This window comes from Epinephelus lanceolatus, chromosome 2, assembly GCF_041903045.1.
Source record: "Epinephelus lanceolatus isolate andai-2023 chromosome 2, ASM4190304v1, whole genome shotgun sequence".
Classification (NCBI taxonomy): Eukaryota; Metazoa; Chordata; class Actinopteri; order Perciformes; family Serranidae; genus Epinephelus; species Epinephelus lanceolatus.
In genome coordinates this window covers 17534295-17554510 of record NC_135735.1, presented here as the reverse complement: position 1 = coordinate 17554510, position 20216 = coordinate 17534295, and the positions used below count along the sequence as shown (strand labels likewise).

The 20216-nt window shown below is 40.7% G+C and overlaps 1 protein-coding gene across 1 annotated transcript; it reads left to right on the top strand.

The window, feature by feature from the left end:
• Positions 1-12676: 12676 nt before the first annotated feature.
• pcdh20 (protocadherin 20) lies at positions 12677-17076 on the top strand. Its single transcript, XM_033615960.2, has 2 exons — positions 12677-12826; positions 13239-17076. The coding sequence occupies exons 1-2, from the start codon at positions 12779-12781 to the stop codon at positions 15858-15860; spliced, it is 2670 nt and encodes an 889-aa protein (XP_033471851.1). The 5' UTR covers positions 12677-12778; the 3' UTR covers positions 15861-17076.
• Positions 17077-20216: the final 3140 nt, after the last annotated feature.

The following is a 20216-nucleotide window of genomic DNA, read 5'->3' as shown; positions in this document are numbered from 1 at the left end:
GCTAAGTTACCTGTGAAAATGGGGGTGTTTTCAAAACACCCCCGTTGTTGACAGAAAGTTGGACTCTCCCACCCTCATGCTCAGCGTTGCCAAAGAGCATGGATACCAAGAGGCGAAACTCAATAGAACGCCCCATAGCAACAGACTCGCCCATGGTTTCGTCCTACTGCCGCCATTTTGGACTGTCAGCAGACCGCAGCAGACCCGCTTGCATACAAAAACACACAGACAAGCTGAAGTATATCGCTATTAATTATGCTTACAATGCTACTCACCTCGTGATAGCTTGGTCACAGCTGCTTTTTCACGTTTTTGTAAAGCAAAATATAGACTTTAAAAAAAAACAAAACGAAGAAAAACGGCCTAGATGGCATCTCTACATATTACATCCACTTATGAGAAGATTAATTTAATTACTCCTTCAAAATCACCCCATAAGCCAATCTACCAAAAAATAAAAATAAAAAAAAAAATCAATATTTTAACTAGAAGCATGTTAATGACGACGTCACATAGTCAGGAATAAAGATTTATTTACAGTTTGTACAGTAAGGGAACAGTAATAATAATAATATATTATAGGCTATTTTAATATGATATATTTTAATGCTAAAGCAGTAATCAGTTCAGATATAAATGGTCCAAGAGGCCATATGTATATATATATATATATATATATATATGTATATATATAAATGTAAGTGTTATCTTCCCTCCAAAACTGGCATATTAAATTGATATTAAAACACTTTAAAACTTCCACCTCAGGACTTCTTACTTGTCGGGATCCTTCGGGAAACGGTGGAAGGCCAGGTGCGGGGTGTTCCACTGATAGCTGTTGCAGTTAATTGCACTACACTGTTTTCTTTTACTTGTTTTCTCCTCTCTCCTTGACATCTTGCACGTTGTCTGGGTGCAACAGTCCAAGCTCAACAGTCCAAAATGGCGGCAGCGCTACCGCAGCGCCCCTAGTGGCTATTGGCAAAAATTCAACGGAGCTTTGCCTCTTGGTATCCATGCTCTTTGGCGTCGCGGTGACACAGACCTCCTGTCAGTGTCTGTATACTGGAACCATTTCCCTCAGTGGAAACGAAGCTTGTATTTACTTGTATTTCACAGATAAGAAACAATAAATTGTGAAGACAGTAAAGCCTCCACTAAAATAGCATTTTAAGTCGTGTGTGTGATTTATCTTTCAGGGATTTATACTTCGGGATTTATCCTGGCTTCATATGAGCAGAGGAAATCACTAGGCTAATTTATACAATGTAAAATGCCATAGGCTGGCGCTAATAAGGTTAGCATGTTGTATTTGTTTGGAAAACGTGTTTAGTGTGACGGTTGCTTTGTCGGTGAATGTTGCGAGTTGTAATGGAGCCAAATTGTGTGCCGTTACCTTTGTTAAATGTTGCTGTTGTCCCTGGTTTTATATGAGGAGAGGAAAAGATCGCTAGAAGCTAGGTTATTTTATACAATGTAAAATGCCATAGACTTGTGCTAATAACATTAGCATGTTGTGTTGGTGGGGGAAATGTGTCCAGGTAAAGACAAGTGTTTGTCTGTCAGTTCTGCAATTTATAGTGAAGCCAAATGGTGTACTTGTGTTTGAAATTGTCTCTGTTAAGCCATATTTAATGTTTGTTTTGAATCAACCAAACTTAACAGCACTTAACACAGTCCTCCACTGCCAACTAGTGTTTTGGAGGTGTAACTGCAGAGTGACACAGACACACCACCACATAAGTAAAAATAACGTGCAGATTTTTTTTTCCCCACGACTCATCGATTACTTGAGGATTATGTACGACTTTAGTCAACCAAGATTTTCTTTGGATGACTACAGCCCTACACACACCCTCACACAGCAATTTTGGGGCTCAGTATTTTGCCCAAGGGTACTCTGACATATAGACTGTAGCTGACTGTCGCTGACCATCCTAAACTATTTGATTTCTGGGATTTAATACTTAAAAATTTTCAACAATGTTTGGATGGCTGGTTGTGTCCATGACAATATGTGGAGTAACCCCTCTAGATGGAAGGACTCGTCACCTCCAGCATATGGACACTGGATTAAGGATGTTATCATTTACAATTGAAAATCCACTGTTTTATTAAAGGATCAACTGCATGCTTCTTTGCCATCTGGCAACCATTTTCAACTTTTATGGCAAACGTGGAAGCTGAAAAATATTAATGAAACATGCTATACTCCTCTTCTTATGTCACACAAGCTGTCGGAATTTTCCCCCTTTTTCTCCATTAGATTTCCTTTGACAGGTCTCGCTTTCTTCTTCTTGTTCCTGGGTTGATGGGTGGGTGGGGTTGTCTATTGTCCTTACTGGTTCTGTGTTTGTTTGTTAATACTCTGTATATCTATATTTAATTACCAATAAAGATACCTTGTTACCTCACTGACCTTCCAATTGGTAGACGACTGCTCTAGTTCCTGAAGCACCTCCACAGCCTGAGAACCTCATACAACCAAAGCATCTGAACGACACCTTTAATACTTTAACTAGATTCTTCATAGAGTGTTCTGGTACCTGAAAATACTGTCTGCTTAAACCTGCCACTGCACTACAACTCTGACATGATCATTCAGAGGTTTTGGATGAGTGACGTCAAAGTCTTCACAGAACAAGAAAATCACTTCTTTTAGGATGAAATTTCTGTTCACTTCACACTGATCTCCAACATTTTCCAGGAGTGTTTCTATTCACTGTGCCTCTATAAGTTATTCCATCTTGTTTTCTAAAACTGTTACATTAATTACATTAACTAAAACAGGTAAATTTGCTACGATGCTAAAACTGTTTAAACAAGCGCGACAATTACAAAGTAAATTGCTCACTATCTAATAGTCACTCAGCCTCTATTGTGGCTGACGGTGTTGTGTTCTCAGTCTCACCATCAGGGCCTTTGTGCCTCTCAGGGACGTCTCTCTATTAAGCGCCACCATTCAGTCATCAGTATGAAAAATACACAAGTGGTTCTTTGCCCAGTGCCTCTTTTCAGCACTGCAAATTGTCAGGTTTTTGCAGTCTAACTTTTTCCTCAACCTCTGACATTGCCTTTACTTTTTGACAAGCCGACTATATAAAAAAAAGGCTTGTACTTTGGCTGAGCTTCACACAGCACAACTTTAGCCTGATTCTTCATCGTTCTCAGTCAAGCACAACAACCATGATAGATGTTGTTTTAATGTTTCTTGGTGTAAATGAGCCCATTTGAACTCAAGCAGATGGATGTAGCATAGGTGGGATTTAACACTGGTCATGCGTACATGTGTACAAGAATCTTCTGCTGCTGTCTAGCCATATAGTTCAAAGTTCAACATGCTGTGTCTTCAGAGATGCTGCTCTGCATAGCACTGATGGAAGGCGTCGCTATTCAAGTAACTGTTGCCTTCCTGTCATCTTGAACCAGTCTGGTCACTCTCCTCCGACCTCTCTCATTAAAAAGGCACCCACCGAACTGCCACCCACACTATGTTGGTTTTCCCACCGTTTCCGACTGTTGTGCACGGATATACAAGGAGAGCAGCACTTTCTAAGATACTCAAAGCATCTGCCTTGCCCCAAAAAATATTCCACAATCAAAGTCACTTGTATTCCTTCGTCACTTCAAACAACTGAACCTCTTCACCATGTTTGCATGCTTTAATGAGTGGCTGCCATATTATTGGCTGATTTGATATTTGAATGAACAAGCAGGTGCACCCCATAAAATGGCCACAAGTGTTGTTTTGTATTGAAATGCAGCAAAGAACAGGAGTGTTTCATGTTCTCATGTGACCCCAGAGTCAGTGTCTTTAACAGCAACATCAGTCAGCACCACGTTTGTTTTGACATTTATTCATTTTGGCTTTGCTGTACCACATAATTCATTCTGCTTACCTTAGACCTGCTGTCCTTGTTTGTGGATGCTTTTTTTGTGCCATCTAGTGGTAGTAAGAGCACAATACACTAATGCATGTAAAAACAAGATGGCAGCCAACTCTGCCAAGTCAGACTGCAGCCGATCCCGACGCAAAAGTGGACAAGGTACAAAACCTGAGCAAGATTTATGGTTGAAACTTGTTTATTTATGTCTAATAATGTTTGTAGTTTGATATTGGAAACAACTTTTACCAATTAAATATTTGTTTGTGTACACTCGAACTTTATTATTGCAGGATTTCACACTGGCCAAGAACTTGTGACGGACTCTTCCTGCAGACAAAAAGAGCATTCCTAGCTTGGAGCATGGAGCAAGGAAAATTTATACAGTTACAAAATGAAAAATGATCAAGCATTGAAATGAATAGTTATGAACAGTTTTAGACTTGAACAGTGACCTCTAACCCACAGTTACAAAACATTACATATACTGTATGTTGCATTGTTTGTAATCTTGTTTTTGCAAAAACAGTGTTCAGGCATTAAAATTAATAGTTTAATACTCCCTATTTATTAAAAATAACCCCAATGCCCGCATATGTGGACATCATTTAGCTCAAAAACTACTTCCTGTTCAAAGGAAGCTTAGTTTTTTATACTTATCAGATCCTACTGATCCCAAATAGCTGGGAGAAATGAAAAACGCATACCAAACGAAAGCTCGGGTCTCAGGAGGATATTGAAAACATGTGCATTTGTCTCTCACATTAAAAACATGAAAGCAGCAGAGACTTTTATTTTGATGAAATTAACGATAAATCAGTGCAGAAGAGGCAGAAAATGGTGTAAAAAAAATTCAAAGGAACGCAATAAATTTAATGTTTGATGTTCAAAATTTCCTGAAGGAAGAACCCAGACTCACAATTTCATGTGTGTCCCCCCAATATTGAAACAACATCTACGCCCTTCATAGCTGTGCACCTGAGAATAACAGCTAATGTGCCCCTCTCTCAATCCAGTGCCAGGTCAGAATATCATGTCAAGTGCCACAAGGTTGAAAATAGTGTGCACATATCAGTAGTATTCCATTTAGAACACACCACTCTCAATGGACAAGACCATAAGTGAGTGATTCCCAACTGGTCCAGATTTCACTTTAGCCATTTGTTCAAGGTCCACACAGTTCAATGTATTCAGCATAATACTTGCATTTGGCCATGTCACTGAACTTGTTTGGCTGTCTCTGTCGTGTAGCTGTCTGTTAGTCACTCACTCTACAGCGGGGACCAGCACTTCAAAGTCAAAGCTCTGTGTCGGAAATTCACTGTGCTTCAAAATAAAGTGTGTTTTTTACAAACTTGACATGTTCGCCATTCAGAATGGACCCGGGACCGACTTTTGGACCAGGACCCACCAGTTGGGAACTGATTTAAAATCAACTGATTTAAACTGATTTAAATTATCACCCTTGTTTGACAAAATAGTCCCCTGACATAGAAAGCCAACTGTGACCTCACATCCTCTTCTGATCTTTTTGATGTGTATGTTCTCCAAATATATAAAGCATATACGATTTTTCTTTTTCTTTACCTTGCACTACTTCTTAGATCCACCACAGATAGGTAACATAGAAATCTATCCATAGATTTGTCGATAAAATCCTCCCTTTCCTTTTGTACAAATCGTAACAGATTGAGACTTGAGCCACTGGAGCAGAATGCATTGAATTTAAATTACTATTGAAACGCAACAGATTGAAGCCGTCTTCCTATTTCCTCTTGCTGCTCCCCATTTCCTTCTTATTGTCTATAGACCTCCTCATTAATCCTGCTGCATGATCATAGGGGAAAATAATATAATTAATGCCACACAAATTAATACTGAATATGAAAATACACGCTGGGGCTTATTCACTCAAATCTGCAGTGCGTGCGTGCTTGAATGTGTGTGTGTGTGTGTGTGTGTGTGTTGTAATTGTTATGCACCTTTTTTTAATCTGTGAGGCTATTGTGAGGCCATTTTTTCCTGCAGGGGTTCTATGAAAATATACAGGAATGTACTTTGCAATTGCAATTTATATGATGTCGTTAACCTTTATGACAATGCTTCTATGGCTGAAAACTGCTGTAAGTCATTTCAATAATTAGGTCAGTAGTCGTAAGGTCAGGTTTTACATCTCAAACTTGTGTATCTTCACAAGGTGTTCTTCTCATATCTCTCCACACTCACAGAAATAAGGGAGAGGGGAAAAAAAAACAGTGAATGTGAAGTGTTTATGAGTGAGTAATTCCAGAGCAAAAAATGGATTTTCTCTAACATTGATGAAGCAAAAATTGACTTTAAGTTTTGAGTTATGAAAGTATAAGCGATTATTTTCCATCAGCAAATCGTACCCTCCTGGAAACTCTATTTTATACCTTAATTGATGTACTCAAAAACCTCAAATTGAGGCTCTGAAATAGTCACACTGTTAGCAGGCAGAAACAAGAACCTGTGGAGGGGCAATCGATAGAAACTTCATTACTGGGAAGCCTGGCTAGTAATCTCTTTGGTTGCAGCTGTGAGGGGCATACATTCTACCACAGCACCTGTTCTCAATGATATATCCAGCCTGCACCTGCAGAGGCACAAAGGCACACTCACATCAAGCCGAGGTTTAACACTCTCGTGCTATCTTACCATCTCGTTCTCTGTCTGTCTGCCTATCAAACACAAGCTCACAAGGTTTTCATGTTATTTTTTTTCATACTTTCTCACTATTTCCGTCTCACCCCTCCAGATGAGCTTTCTCACATTCGTGCCAGGATGCATCTTTAGCAGCTGACAAGAGCTAGAAAAGGAGGAAACTGATGGGAGAAAACACTGGAGGAGAGGAGCAGCAGGGGAGGTGTGAGGAGGTGAAAAAAGCAAAGCAGAAAAAAAAAAAAGCTGGGGAGCAGTTGAGTATTTTTTCAGTTAATAGAAATAGTCCTTTGGGGTTCAGAAATTGTGTAGTATAATTTTACATTAGGACAGCTCCATTTTACACCAAAATTGGTTCCATGATGGCGAGCCACAGAGACACTTTTACGCATTTTTCCTTTGTACCTCTTCGTCTTTTAGAAAATTGGGTCTCCACGGGGGAAAAAATGAAAAATCATGTACTTACAAGTTTTCAGCCCTGGACTCAACTCTTACGTTTATCCTAATCTGATCCTGCTGTAGAACAAAGGCCAGTGAAAAAGAAACTGTACATTTAGTCCCAAATTGCATTTTAGACGCCACTGGAAACAGGAAAGAAAACCTTTATGGTGCAAGACCAGTATGTGTAACTGAGACATTACTTATGTTTGTATTTTCTTTTATGTCAATTCAACCAGTAGATGGCAGTGACAGAGCAAGAACCCCCATGGCTGAGTTTACTGATTAAAGTAAACCAGTGCATACTTCATAAAAAAAGAAGTTCATAATATCTCTATGGAGATTTAGGCAATAGTTGTCCCAGTTACTTAACATTTGTGAAAAGACAGCTAATCAAAAATCTGCTCATCTCTGCCCCTGCTTAGTGATCATACAGTGGAGAATGCTGAAGTCTGTCCCCATGAGACTGGGGGATGCAGCTGCGGTGTGGCTGATGCACACTAGAGTGCACCGGGCTGGAAAATGTTCCAAGACAGAAATAAAGAAAGAGGATATGTTATTTATTGTCTCATACCCACTGGTGTGTGCCTGTCTCGGTGCTAAAAGTCAACACTGGGACTTTGTCAAGGGAGAATATCTATATGCTAATAGTGGCCATTATGCATCCAGATCTTTGTAAAGCACAACTATGAGGACTATATCTCACAGCACACCCTCAACTCTGACTGACATAATATATAATCAGTGAATGAGATTTCCACGCTGTTGAGCAGACTCGCTGAGCAGTGCTTTGTGTGGTTCTCCATTAGACTGAAATCTGTGTTCAATTTGCAGCAATTATTGTTTTGTGATAAACACAGGAGATGCAGGTTTGATTAATTAGACGCTATAAAGGAAGTATTTCTGACTGCTACGTATTGATTTGCCAGGAGGCAACTCTACAGATATTTCATTATAACTAACAACGCAGCTGTGATGCATATTTCTGGAACTGTTTAACACTATAGATGCAGCGCCTCCACTTGGCTCAACAACTAACTAAATTTACTGGCTCCTGTTGTTATTTTTGTTTCTTTGGCATTTTAAAAGTAACAGACTTTTTGACCATTTGGTTTGTTTATTCTTTGTGAATGTCACATACAAAGTATCACACATTAGACTTTTAGATCTAGGATATAATGCAACTCCCGGTATTCTGAAGCATTTACTCAGATATACTGATGGGCTAAAAGGGAGACTGACCAGGCCGGATCAAAACAATCTGACAGATCCTTCTTAAAGAACATTACGGTCCTAAAGGAGACATCATTGAATAATTAGTACTACATGTTGGTTTTTGTTCTCTTCTTTCTTTTTTGTGTGTGTTGTTTTTAATATGTAAATTTGTTCAGATGGTTGCAAGATGTTATTTTGGGAAAGCTACTCCTATCACATACTGCAACCCAGTCAACTGAGTAAATGTTGGTGTCATGCATTTCTGCAAAAACAAGGATATGTACATTTTATATGTAGCGGATATGTTGAAACTAGGGCTGTCAAGCAAAAGACTAATCCAATAAATTACATGCTCTGATTAATCAATCTAATCATGTACATCAAATTTTGCTGTGAAATTGTTTAAAATGAAGTTTTGTTGTAAAGCTGCTGGATTTTGGACACAACTGTCCCCCTGTCATCTACCACTGAAACTGGTCTGCAGTCCATTACAATCTTGCAAGGGAGTTAGTTAGTTAGTCACAGGTAGATTTACTCTGTTTGTGTCTGAACGCCTGATCGAGTGTGGCTTGATGAGGCTGGCTGCTAACGCCAGCATCAGAGGCTGTGCTAGCACAGACCTCCAGGTTCGCTGGTAAATGCTTTACGTTGAGGTGATATTTCGAGAGGGACCCAACTGCAGACAAGATGGCGGACAAGGGATGGGATGGATATCCACAGTCCTTACGGGAAGTTGGTCTTCTTCGTGTTTATTTTTACATGCAATCCCTATTGGAAGTCACAGAGGAAGTTGGTCTGTGTATTATTCGCCGAAGAAGACATTAGGACACAAAAAAACCTGACTTCTGGTATGGACTTCCGGTATGTATACAACTTCCTGTATGGACTTCCGGTATGGACTGGATATATGGCGGCGCCCACGTCCACCATCTTGCCTGCAGTTGGGTACTCTTGGATATTTCAGGCTTGAAGAAAATGCCTCACTGCAGAAATTGCGGCAGACGGTGCTCTTATCAACAGTTCCATCTGGGCATTTTTTAAATGTAAATGTTCCATTCACGGGGCCAAGCAGCATCATCTCATCTACCTCCATCATGTGAGAAAGCCACTGTGGCCTTCATAGATGCACCAGGTCACGGGTCACCACGGAAAGTGATTAATCAGTGTTAATTTTTTTTAATGTGTAATTTTTTCTGTGAATAATCAATTGAAATTAAGGCTTTATTTTGACAGCCCTAGTTGAGACTTTACATTTCGTTACATCACAATTTCCGATTTTATGTTGTGACGTGTAGCAAGATGTGAGCACAAAAACCCTTTTGGTTCGGGTTTGGAAAACATCAAATTTTTGTTTAGAATACCCAGTTTGGTCGCCACAAACTCGGCTCTAAATGTGTCACAATAAGCATGGCTGGAAATGTCCCAACGTGTCTTTAAAAAGACCTGCTTTTGTTGTTTGTTGGTCTCAAACAGTGGTCGCAGGTAGCAGTCTCACCTGGTGTCACGCCTTCCAACATCCCTTCTTCCTCCTCCTGATGAGAAACTCAGCTCATATACATGCAAACTGACCTACATCATGCATATGACACATAGGCTACAAATGTCCTGACTCAGTACTTTTGTGTGGTCATATCCATCTCACTTAACAGCCATGGAGCTGTCTGGTAGCTATCAAGATAGCTTAGCAGCACTTTGATTAAAAGAAAAGACCAAGGTTAACAGAACATCTGTTGGGAAATCTGGGCAGAGATTACCCAACCTCATCCCACACAGACTCAGTGCAGCAAATGATGTAATTAAGACCAAAGTAATACTGCCTCTTGGCCTTACTCAACCTTCGTAGTATTTTTTGTCTGACCACCACAGTTAACACATACTGTTGCATTTTAAAATCCACAAGAAAAGAAAACATCCAGAGTTTAGTTGGATGTAAAACTAAACTTATTAGATTATTCAGATTATTTTATAACTTTTTGCTTTATAATATAAATGTAGAGTGATAGAATGATGCACCAAAAGGTTACAGGTCAAATTTGAACCAGGACAGTCATTTTCTATCATTCTTTTTGCTGTCCCGCCAAGATAATATTTAACCCTTTTACCAAATCTTCCCTGTCCCAGCAGCCTGTGGTTGATTCTGGGTCAACAGGGAACGAGTGTGTACCAGCAGACCCAGAGGTCACAGTATCAGGTTGACAGACACACAGCATCACTAACCTTTGTGTCACAGCTCCTTGTTTTGCAACCGCTATGGAGTAAATAATGTAAAGCCGAACACAGCCTGTAACATATGGCATGTTTGAGATGGTATGCTGTCTCAGACGTGCTCTTTGGTGATCCAGGGCCCGTTTTACCAAATGCGTAACATAAAACAGCACTCTGACAGCACCGGGCAGCTCCATCAGTGACAGGCTGCTTCACCCGCCGTGTGTGAAGGAGAGATACCCCAGGTCCTTCCTTCCTGCTGCTGTCAAACTTTACTATCAACATTGCTCCCAGTAGTCAACACATGGACCAAAACTGACAGCTCACTCATGTGAAATATCAGTGTATACTAAACTGTACAATATCAGTATTTTCTATGTGCAATGCCTGCCTACTTATTATGTTTTCCTTTTTACTGTTTACTTATTTATTGTATCTTGTTGATGCTTCTTATTATTGCACATTCCCCTCTGCTGCTGTAAAACTGCCAGTTTCCCTGCTGTGGCCATAAAGGACTGTCTTATTTTACCTTAAAAGGTGCAATTTGCAACATGACATAATTTTATTCACGTGTTAATTTTGACACGTTTAATGAATCAAAATAAACACCATACTTGCCGGAGCTTTTGAAAGCCCTGACAGACTCACACATTTTCTGCAATGTACGAGCCACAGTCAAATGAAAATGTGAAAATGTGATGCTGCCACCCTTTTTGACACGAGCATTATTATCACTATTATTATTATTATTATTATGAATGAGTAAAGGCAAATAAACAGTGTCACTTTTGATCACACAATCACACTCCTAATGATTAAACCTCAAATGTATTGGAACACATTTTATTCTTCTGATCCCAGACAAATTAAGTGCACAATAGATTTATCATTTTAATTATTGTGCTGTGTTTTAATGTGGTGTATTTAAACAAAACATGACTACGATGAATAAATTAATTGATCTTACAAAGCTAAATACTTATTTCTCGTGTCATCTGAGGTAACTGCTCTGGATTGACTCCTCGCTGACGATCAACAGCTGAACACCTCAGACCCTGCGCACCTCAAGGCAGCTCTCAAATGACTCTCATTTCCCTGAGCTGCTGCTTTGCCACGCTCTAAAGCCTCCCAGCCCACTGTGCCTACAGTCTGTGTTTACAGAAATATTTTTAGCACATGGATCAAAAAAAAAAAAAAAAAATCCTCTGGATGCGATGCAAGATGGATTTCTAGATGATCCATATTAATTTACTATGTCTAGCTACATCACTGAAATATACTGTATATTATGAAAAGTGCCTCATAAAACTTGGTTTACTTCTAAGCTCCCCAAATAACACACACAACAAAAAATGTATGAAGTTTAGGCCCCGGCATCCAGCGGGACCCCTGTGATGAGGAATGACTGCAAAGACCTGACGCAGTATGAGACAAAATGAGTGAGTGTGTGTGACTCTCTCAATCTGCCCTTTTTCCAGAGAACTTCAATCACTCAATTTCTCTGAGCAGTATGCTTCCAATCCCAGCAAACAGCTGGCCCCGGCATTTAGAACACATGAGGATTAGGGGGTTGATTTAGTTAAAGGCTCAATCCAGAATCAGACCATAGCACCACTTATGATGCCAAGATCACCTCTCTGCTGGCTTTGTTTATGATATTTGCATGTTTTTCATTTTAATTTCATGCATAATGCGGCAGCATGTATGTAGACGCTATACAGGAAATGAATTTCACAGTTTGGTTGTGGTTGCAATAAGTGTAAACTAAGCTATCTATCGATCTATCTATCTATCTATTAGAAGTCAAAGATCACTGGCTGTATGAAACACTGTGCATCATCATTATATCATTACACACTTGCTTTAATTCATTCTGTACTGTGTTTTTTTTTCATCTGTGGTGTTTTTTAACTAATGCTGGATTAGAGTAATCTCTGGGCTGTGGATATTTTACATCTTGCTCAGTCTCTCGTGTCATTATAAGCTCAGTTGGTAATCATCTGCTTTCACTCATGCCGCAGGAATACAAGGTATGCAGCTGCTTGCGACAACATGGGTGTGTATAGAAAGTGCAGGTGTGTGTCGACTCGCTTTGATGGCACGCGTGAAAAAAGAATCTGTGAACTCAAGTAGATTTCCCAGTGGCCACTGGCTCTCGTTGGTTAGCACGAGGGACTGATTTGCATATGGTGGGAGTGTCCTGAGCCAGCAGTGGGATGAATGACTTGTTCAAGTCAGATAGCAATAAGGCATAGCACTCAGCAGAGGTCTGCGCTGCTCAATGCTCAAAATGCCGAGGTTACTTGAGCTGTCACTCTTCCTGCCATAAGTGGAAAGTGCTGGACTAGGACATAAACATGTTCAACAGCAGACACCCCAGCCTTAGCAAAAGAGGAGGAATATGGGTAAGTTTTCACTTCACAGACAGAATTCACTTTGACACAACTATATGTAGCTTTTATGAGACTGTGAATACTATTTTATATCACTAGAGCAGACATGACTAGTTCTTCTTCCTCTTTTATTCTCATGCTTTATTTCATGGTTTAAACTTGTGCAAATAAGCCTCAAACTATCAACAAATCTAATTCCATACATTAATTTATTCAAATGATAATTATAATGTGAGTTAATTGTAATGCTTACACGTCAGATCATCGTTGCAGGTGTCCACAGAGCTCTGCACCTGCTAATTTAACTAAGTACTAATGTTCACGCTGAGTAATAATACGCCACAAATCCCTCATTTTGCATATATCACTCAGTTCTGCAACACTTTTATTAAACTGCATTATCTTTAATTATCTTGTATTGCAGGGATTGTGCATCCTCTTGCTTTACACCAGCCCTCTTTCCTGTTTTGCAAATTTCAGCCACGCAAAAGAGCTGGTCTATAAGATAAAGGAGGGATTACCCAGGGGGACCTTCATAGGGGCCATTGGAGTAGACTTAAATTTGGATTTCACTGTGGAGCCCCCCTTTGTGTTCAGTCTCCCGCAAAAGAAGGTCAGCGGACAGTATGTGAGCCTCAATAACACCACTGGGGAGCTTTACACATCTGCTACGGAGATTGACAGGGAGACCCTCTGTCCTGATAACTCAGAGGGACAGGGCTGCACCCTCTCGCTGGATGTGTTTGTGTTGCCTCAGCAGTACTTTCAGCTCGTCAAAGTAAAGATCTTTATCAAGGACGTGAATGACAACAGGCCAAAGTTCCCTGTGGATGAGATCTCTATGTCTGTCCCAGAAAACACACCCATCAATGCTCGTTATGCGGTGGAGCAGTCGGCAGTTGACCCGGACCTGGGTCTTTACGGAGTGCAGACCTACTGGCTTGTTAATGACTTTGGCGTGTTCACACTGGACGTGGAGGAGAATGAGGGCGGTGAGCTGACGCCCTTCCTTATTGTGACAGAGGCTTTGGATAGAGAGACCCAGGCTGAATACATCACAGACATCATCGCAGAGGATGGAGGGACCCCTCCTCTGCTCGGAGCAGCTACTTTAAAAATTGTCATCACAGATGTGAATGATAACTGTCCCCAATTCACAGAGTCACAAATTAATGTCACTCTGCATGGGAATACGACCAAAGAGGCACATTTGGCACGTCTGCATGCTTTTGACCCTGACCTTGGTGCTAATGCTCAGATCAGCTATGCTTACAGTGAACGTGTGCCAAGGGACACCAGGAGCTTGTTCCATTTGGACAGAATCACAGGGGTGATCAAGCTAGCAGGGAAAATAGACACTGGCACTGCCACGTTTTACAAACTCACCATTCTGGCCAATGGACCTGGTTGTATCCCTGCAGTTGCCACTGTTTCTGTCCATATCATCAAAGTTGTTACAGGACCCCCTGCTGTCATACCCAGATACATAGCACCAGAAAAGGATGGTGTGGTGACAATAAAGGAGTCTGAGCCAGCGTTTTCTCCGATTGCTTTTTTTACAGTCAAAAACGTTGGCAGGAACCAAAGGGTGGACTGTTACTTGGAAGGGAACGGCCCATTCAGGCTCGGCCCCTATCAGCTGCTCAAGAACGAATACCTGCTGGAGACTACAGAGCCTTTGGACTACGAGAAGACACAGGAGTACGAGCTCATTGTGGTTGCTAAGAATGCTCGAGATGTTGTAATAAAGACTTTCCTCAAGGTGCAGGTGTTGGATGAGAATGATAACGCACCGGTGTTTCAGCAGTCTTTGGTGGAGATATCAGTGGAGGAGAACAATCCACCGAATACCTTTCTGACCCAGCTCCAAGCCACAGACCAGGACAGCGAAAGCAGAGGGGAAGTCATCTATCTCCTTGGAGGTGATGCCCCAGGGATCTTTGTCGTGGATCGTGTGACAGGCGTCCTGACTGTGACAACATCGCTAGACCGTGAGGAGAAAGAGACGTACCGGTTCATAGTGAGAGCGGTAGACCAGGGGACACCCAGGAGGGAGTCGATTGCAACTGTGGTGGTGTGCGTGCAAGACCGCAATGACAACAGTCCACGCTTCATCAATAAGGACTTCACGTTCTTTGTGCCAGAGAACTTCCCAGGGTACGGTGAGATCGGGGTCCTCTCTGTGACAGACGCTGATGCTGGGGAGAACGGTTGGGTGGCCCTTTCCATCCTCAATGGCAGTGACATCTTCATGATAGACACAGGCCGAGGGGCTCTGAGGGCCAAGACGTCACTGGACCGTGAGCAACAAGGGACATACCAGCTGTGGATTGAGGCCGTCGATGGTGGGGAGCCTGCTCTTTCCTGCGTTACTATGGTGACCGTGCTGTTGTTGGATGTAAATGACAACCCTCCCATTGTCCTCTTCCCCCAGTCCAATCAGTCTTACATGCTGGTACTACCCAATACACTACCTGGAACATCAATCACAGAGGTGTACGCTGTGGATAAGGATACAGGCATGAATGCTGTGATTGCCTATAGTATCATTAAGAGGAAAGGCGGCGAGCCGGGGTCATTCGCCATTGACCCAGAAACTGGAAATATCACATTAAAGAGGGAGCTCAGCAACCGGGGCCTTTACAGCCTCCTGGTGAAGGTCAGTGATCATGGTCAGCCCGAACCGCTTTACTCGACAGTAATGGTTAACTTCTTTGTCAATGAAACCGTGAGCAACGAGAGCTACATCCAGAGCCTGCTGACCAGAGAGGCTGAGATAGAGGTAGAGGAGAGGCCGTGGTACAAAGGCCAGATGACAGAAGGGCCTGAGAGGTATGAGTTGTTCCCCTGTCAGCCTGTCCTCATTGCTCTTTCAGTGACATGTCTGGGGCTGCTCTTCACAGTCGTTACACTGACATCTTACATATGCTGCAGGAGATTTAAAAAGCAGCGAAAGAAAAGATCAGAAGTGGAGATTCCTTTAAAAAGGAAGAATGACTCGATGCAGGTTGTGAACAGAAAGCTCAGGCAGATCTCAAACATCTGATACTCAGTTGTCCACACATCCAAAACCACCACTGTTTACATGAATGTTTACAAAACCCACTGTGAGAAGTGTAGTTCTGCCATGACGTTGCTCTTTTTGCTTTCGTCTTTTGACTGTTATCCAATACAGTGTGATTTAACGTATATGGGATGACTTTCTGTCATTAAAAGATGCACACTGTCATTCTCTATTGTGCTTTTATAATATCTATAAACAATGACAATGAGAAAGTCAAAAACCAAAGGAATAAACTAGCATTGGTGTCAAAGTAGTAACAGCTTTAATACAAAGTCAAAAGAGCAACTCATCGAAGATTAATCAAACTAAGGTCCGATGTAAATACTGTACAAATTGTTTTACAACTTTATACAAAATTTTGCATTGCATGAAAAGGACAAAAGACAGCTCAAGGCACAACATATGTTTCCATCTTCATAACTGCTTTGCAATAATTGTATTTCTTTACACAACCTGTCGCAAATCCGAATATCATGGAGAAGTGATTACACTTGGAAGTCTGTTTTTGTCTTAAGTAACATTTTAAGCAATATTTATAAAGTAACCATACATTTCAAAAGTGATTGATACAGAAAACGTGAATCAAAATATATGACTTTCTATATGGCGCTGTAATTGTGTTACATTTGGAGAGCTTACTGTGTCAGTATCCAAACTCTATAGCTGTGTTGTGTATGCTAACACACTATACTTTGAGCTAGACAGACCAGACCAACCACAAACCACAATTTAATTCCCACTTACTAGTTTCTCCAGAGCTTTCAATTGCATCTCACAGTCATCTTTAGCTCAGTTGTAATGAAGTAATATATATGATGATATATGATTGATATACTGTTAGATGAGGTTGAAAGCTCTGGCAAAAACTAGCAAGCGGCCCTTGAGTTAAGATTGTTCTTTCCAAATTTCTGCATGACGTCTGAGAGCCATGGTGAGTAACCAGATGCCCTACTTTCTGTGAAGGCTCACAGTCGTCACTGATCATGCATGTAAAGCCTTTGAAATGCAATCTCAGCATAGCAGCGAGTCCCATATTTTCATCACACTGAACAATCTGATTGTGTTCTGTTGTCATAAAACGCTCAAAGTCACCTTCCTTTATGCAACCATGCAATTCTCAATGTGTCTGTGAAAACATGCTAAGTGTTTGTGAGAGAAAATCAAAGTAACTATTAAAGATGCTTTATTTTTTATAATACACTGGATTTTCTTTTGTATTGATATCTTACTATATAATGACGAAAACTCTGTGTGTCTGTGGGTGTGTCTGTTCCACGTTTTTCTCCTCACTGACTTGGTCAATCCATGTGAAATTTGGCACAGTGGTAGAGGGTCATGGGAGGATGCGAATGAAGCAATATTACATCAATTGGCCAAAGGGGGGCGCTATAGCAACCGATTGAAATTACAAACTTTGAATGGGCATATCTCATGCCCTGTATGTTGTAGAGACATGAAACTTTGCACAGAGATGCCTCTCCTCATGAGGAACACATTTGCCTCAAGAACCCATAACTTCAGGTTATATAGATTTTCCACCATTTTGAATTTTTTGAAAAACACTTAAAATTGATCTCTTCTTAGGAAGTTTGACCGATCTGGATGAAACTCGGTGAACATAATCTAGGGACCAATATCTAAAGTTCCCTCTTGGCAAAAGTTGGAAAACTTACTAAAACTGAGCTTCTATAAGGCAATGAATATTGCGGAGGGTGTGGCTCATCACATAAAGGTGTATAACATCTCAAGGGTTTCACCCATCACCACGCAATTTTGTAGGCATATGACCACACATAATCTGAGGGGACCCCTCCATTATTGACCCCATCAAACAAAATGGGGGCGCTAGAGAGCTAATTTCTTATCTAGGCCTAACCGCCATATTGATTTTTACTAAACTTGGTAGATATGTAGAACAGGATGCTTCAAGATGACTGGAGAAATTTAACTCTAATTGGCAACTGGGTGGCGCTATAACAACAGAAAAATGCTTAAAAATGGCTAAAATGTGACCGATCGCTGTGGCTCCCCCTGTGGCCCAATGTTTTTTGTCGGCCACTTTTATTTTCTTACTATCAAATTCACAAAAACTCTGTCTGAATACATTGCTCTTGTTAATGGGTTCAGTTGACTGTTTAATCTGCAATTTCCTGTGACCTGTATCCCAAAAACACACCATGCGAAACTGTATATGGGCAACTGTGCACTCAATGGGTATGGACTATTTATCTATAACACATATTTTCAAATGTGTGTGTGTGTGTGTGTGTTAGAGCTCTTTGGGATATTCTGTAAGGTTTAAAGGGCCAATCTGTTCGATTGATTGGCAGTTTGTTCATTTCACAAACAGTGGACAGTTAAATGTACTTTACACATCCTCTGATGCTGTTTTATTAATATTGATTAGGTGTGAGAGAAGAGAAAGAAAACAAGCTGATATTTTGGATTACAAACTGACAAATGCAGAAAAATATGCAATTTTTCAGCTGTGATTCAAGCTCTATAATTATGCATGTGAACTGACATCAAATATGCAGTATTTGGTCAAAGCAACACTGATTATGTCACACTGTGTGGAAAAAAAATCAATGAGAACCTCTTTCAGTGGTGTATGAATAATTAAGTATTTTATTAGTCAAATCGAGTCAAGTTTAGCATCCTCTTCAGACAACATTAAATCCGGTGTACAAATTAACTACAGCTTTGTACCTCTGATCGGGATGAGACATTTAAAGATCAAAAGCCTGACAGCCCGTGTGTTTATTGTCATCACCTGCATAGGTCAGAGCTGGTGAGGTAACACCCAAAGTCACACTTAGAAGTAAAAACACTGTGCTGACTTTTACAGTACAGCTGCTTCTGTCTGGAACATTTGAGGATCAAATCAATTTAGTCCAAACGACATTTCTCACCTTTCGTGAGTGGTATTGGCAATCACTGTGGTCTTAGTACAACTGCAGCTTTTGTGAAATATCACCCAAGAACTTGTGAAAGTGGGTTTGATGAAACACAGATGAACCCGGAGCGCCTTGTGCTTTACAAAGCTGATGCTCCTTTGCCCTCTGCCTGTTTGTGTGTTTGCTGTAGAAGCCATGAAGACAGAAAAGGCTTTAGGACTCTTTGCATTCCTGTAAACCATACACACTCCCAAGTGAGGAACTCAGTTCTATTATGTGTCCTTTTAAACCTGTTCAGGTTTGGCTCTAACAAAACAAGAAGCATGCAAACAAACCTGTGCTGAGAATGTATTCACACGTGAGGCTTCTCAAGTTGTAATCATCGTTTCAGGACGGAAGCACGTCATGTAAGCACATCAGAAGCTAGAGGCAGCTCAGTTTAATCCTCAGTAATCATCTCTGGCAAACTGTGTATTACACAGATCGACTAAAACATGATAATTATAAATATACATATGCACACAGGGATGTCTTTCAAGGCAGGTAACAATATAAGTGCTATAATACAACAGAAATAATGCAGATATTCATGACAGGAGATTCATTTCATCTTCCTCATGTGATAAAACACGTGTAACTGGCTTGTGGTGTTGATATACGGTGGCAACATGGTTAACACCTTGAACAGGTTCAAAAGGTTTTAACTTCTCTGTCAGTATGAGATCAGAAGAACACGCCATGTTAGCCTGCTCATACCCACAGTGTGTGTGTGTGTGTTTGTGTGCATTTGTGTGTAAGAGAGAGATGCCTTCACTAACGAGGGCAGTGAGCAGAAACAAGTGCTACAGTGCAGCTGTACTGTGTTACAAAGTTAATAGATGTGTGTAAAAGAAACCTTTATTTTAAGTTTACATTTATACTTTTATCAAGAATTTGAGGTGTCCCTGAGCAAGAAGAATTCAGTCATATATATTTGGATTAGGTTTTATTCAAAGATCAAGTCATATTTGTGGCTGTTCTTACTATGACTTCACTGTCCAGGAAAGTATTCAGAAAACTTCGTATTAAAATGGCACACAAGTATTCAGTTTTGTATTTGTTTCTGTGGGAACAGGTTGAAATACTGCACCTTTGCCACGCCAAGTGCTATGTCATGATCAAACCTCCCCATTTATCAAGCAGAATCGATACGGAATACACACCTCGGCGGTGCATTCCATATCTGCCGACAATAAATAAGTCAGCTGCCCAAACATTTGTTTTTTGCAGCCAAGTGACACAAAAGTTTCTGCACAATTTTGCTTTTGTTTTTTTTTTCAACACTGAGCAAACAATTACAGCATATGATTAATTGCAGTAATAACAATGGAGGTTTAATTTCCCTGGATCACGTTTCTCTTTCACCCATTCTGACTCTTTCAATTAGTCACTTTTTCCTCAG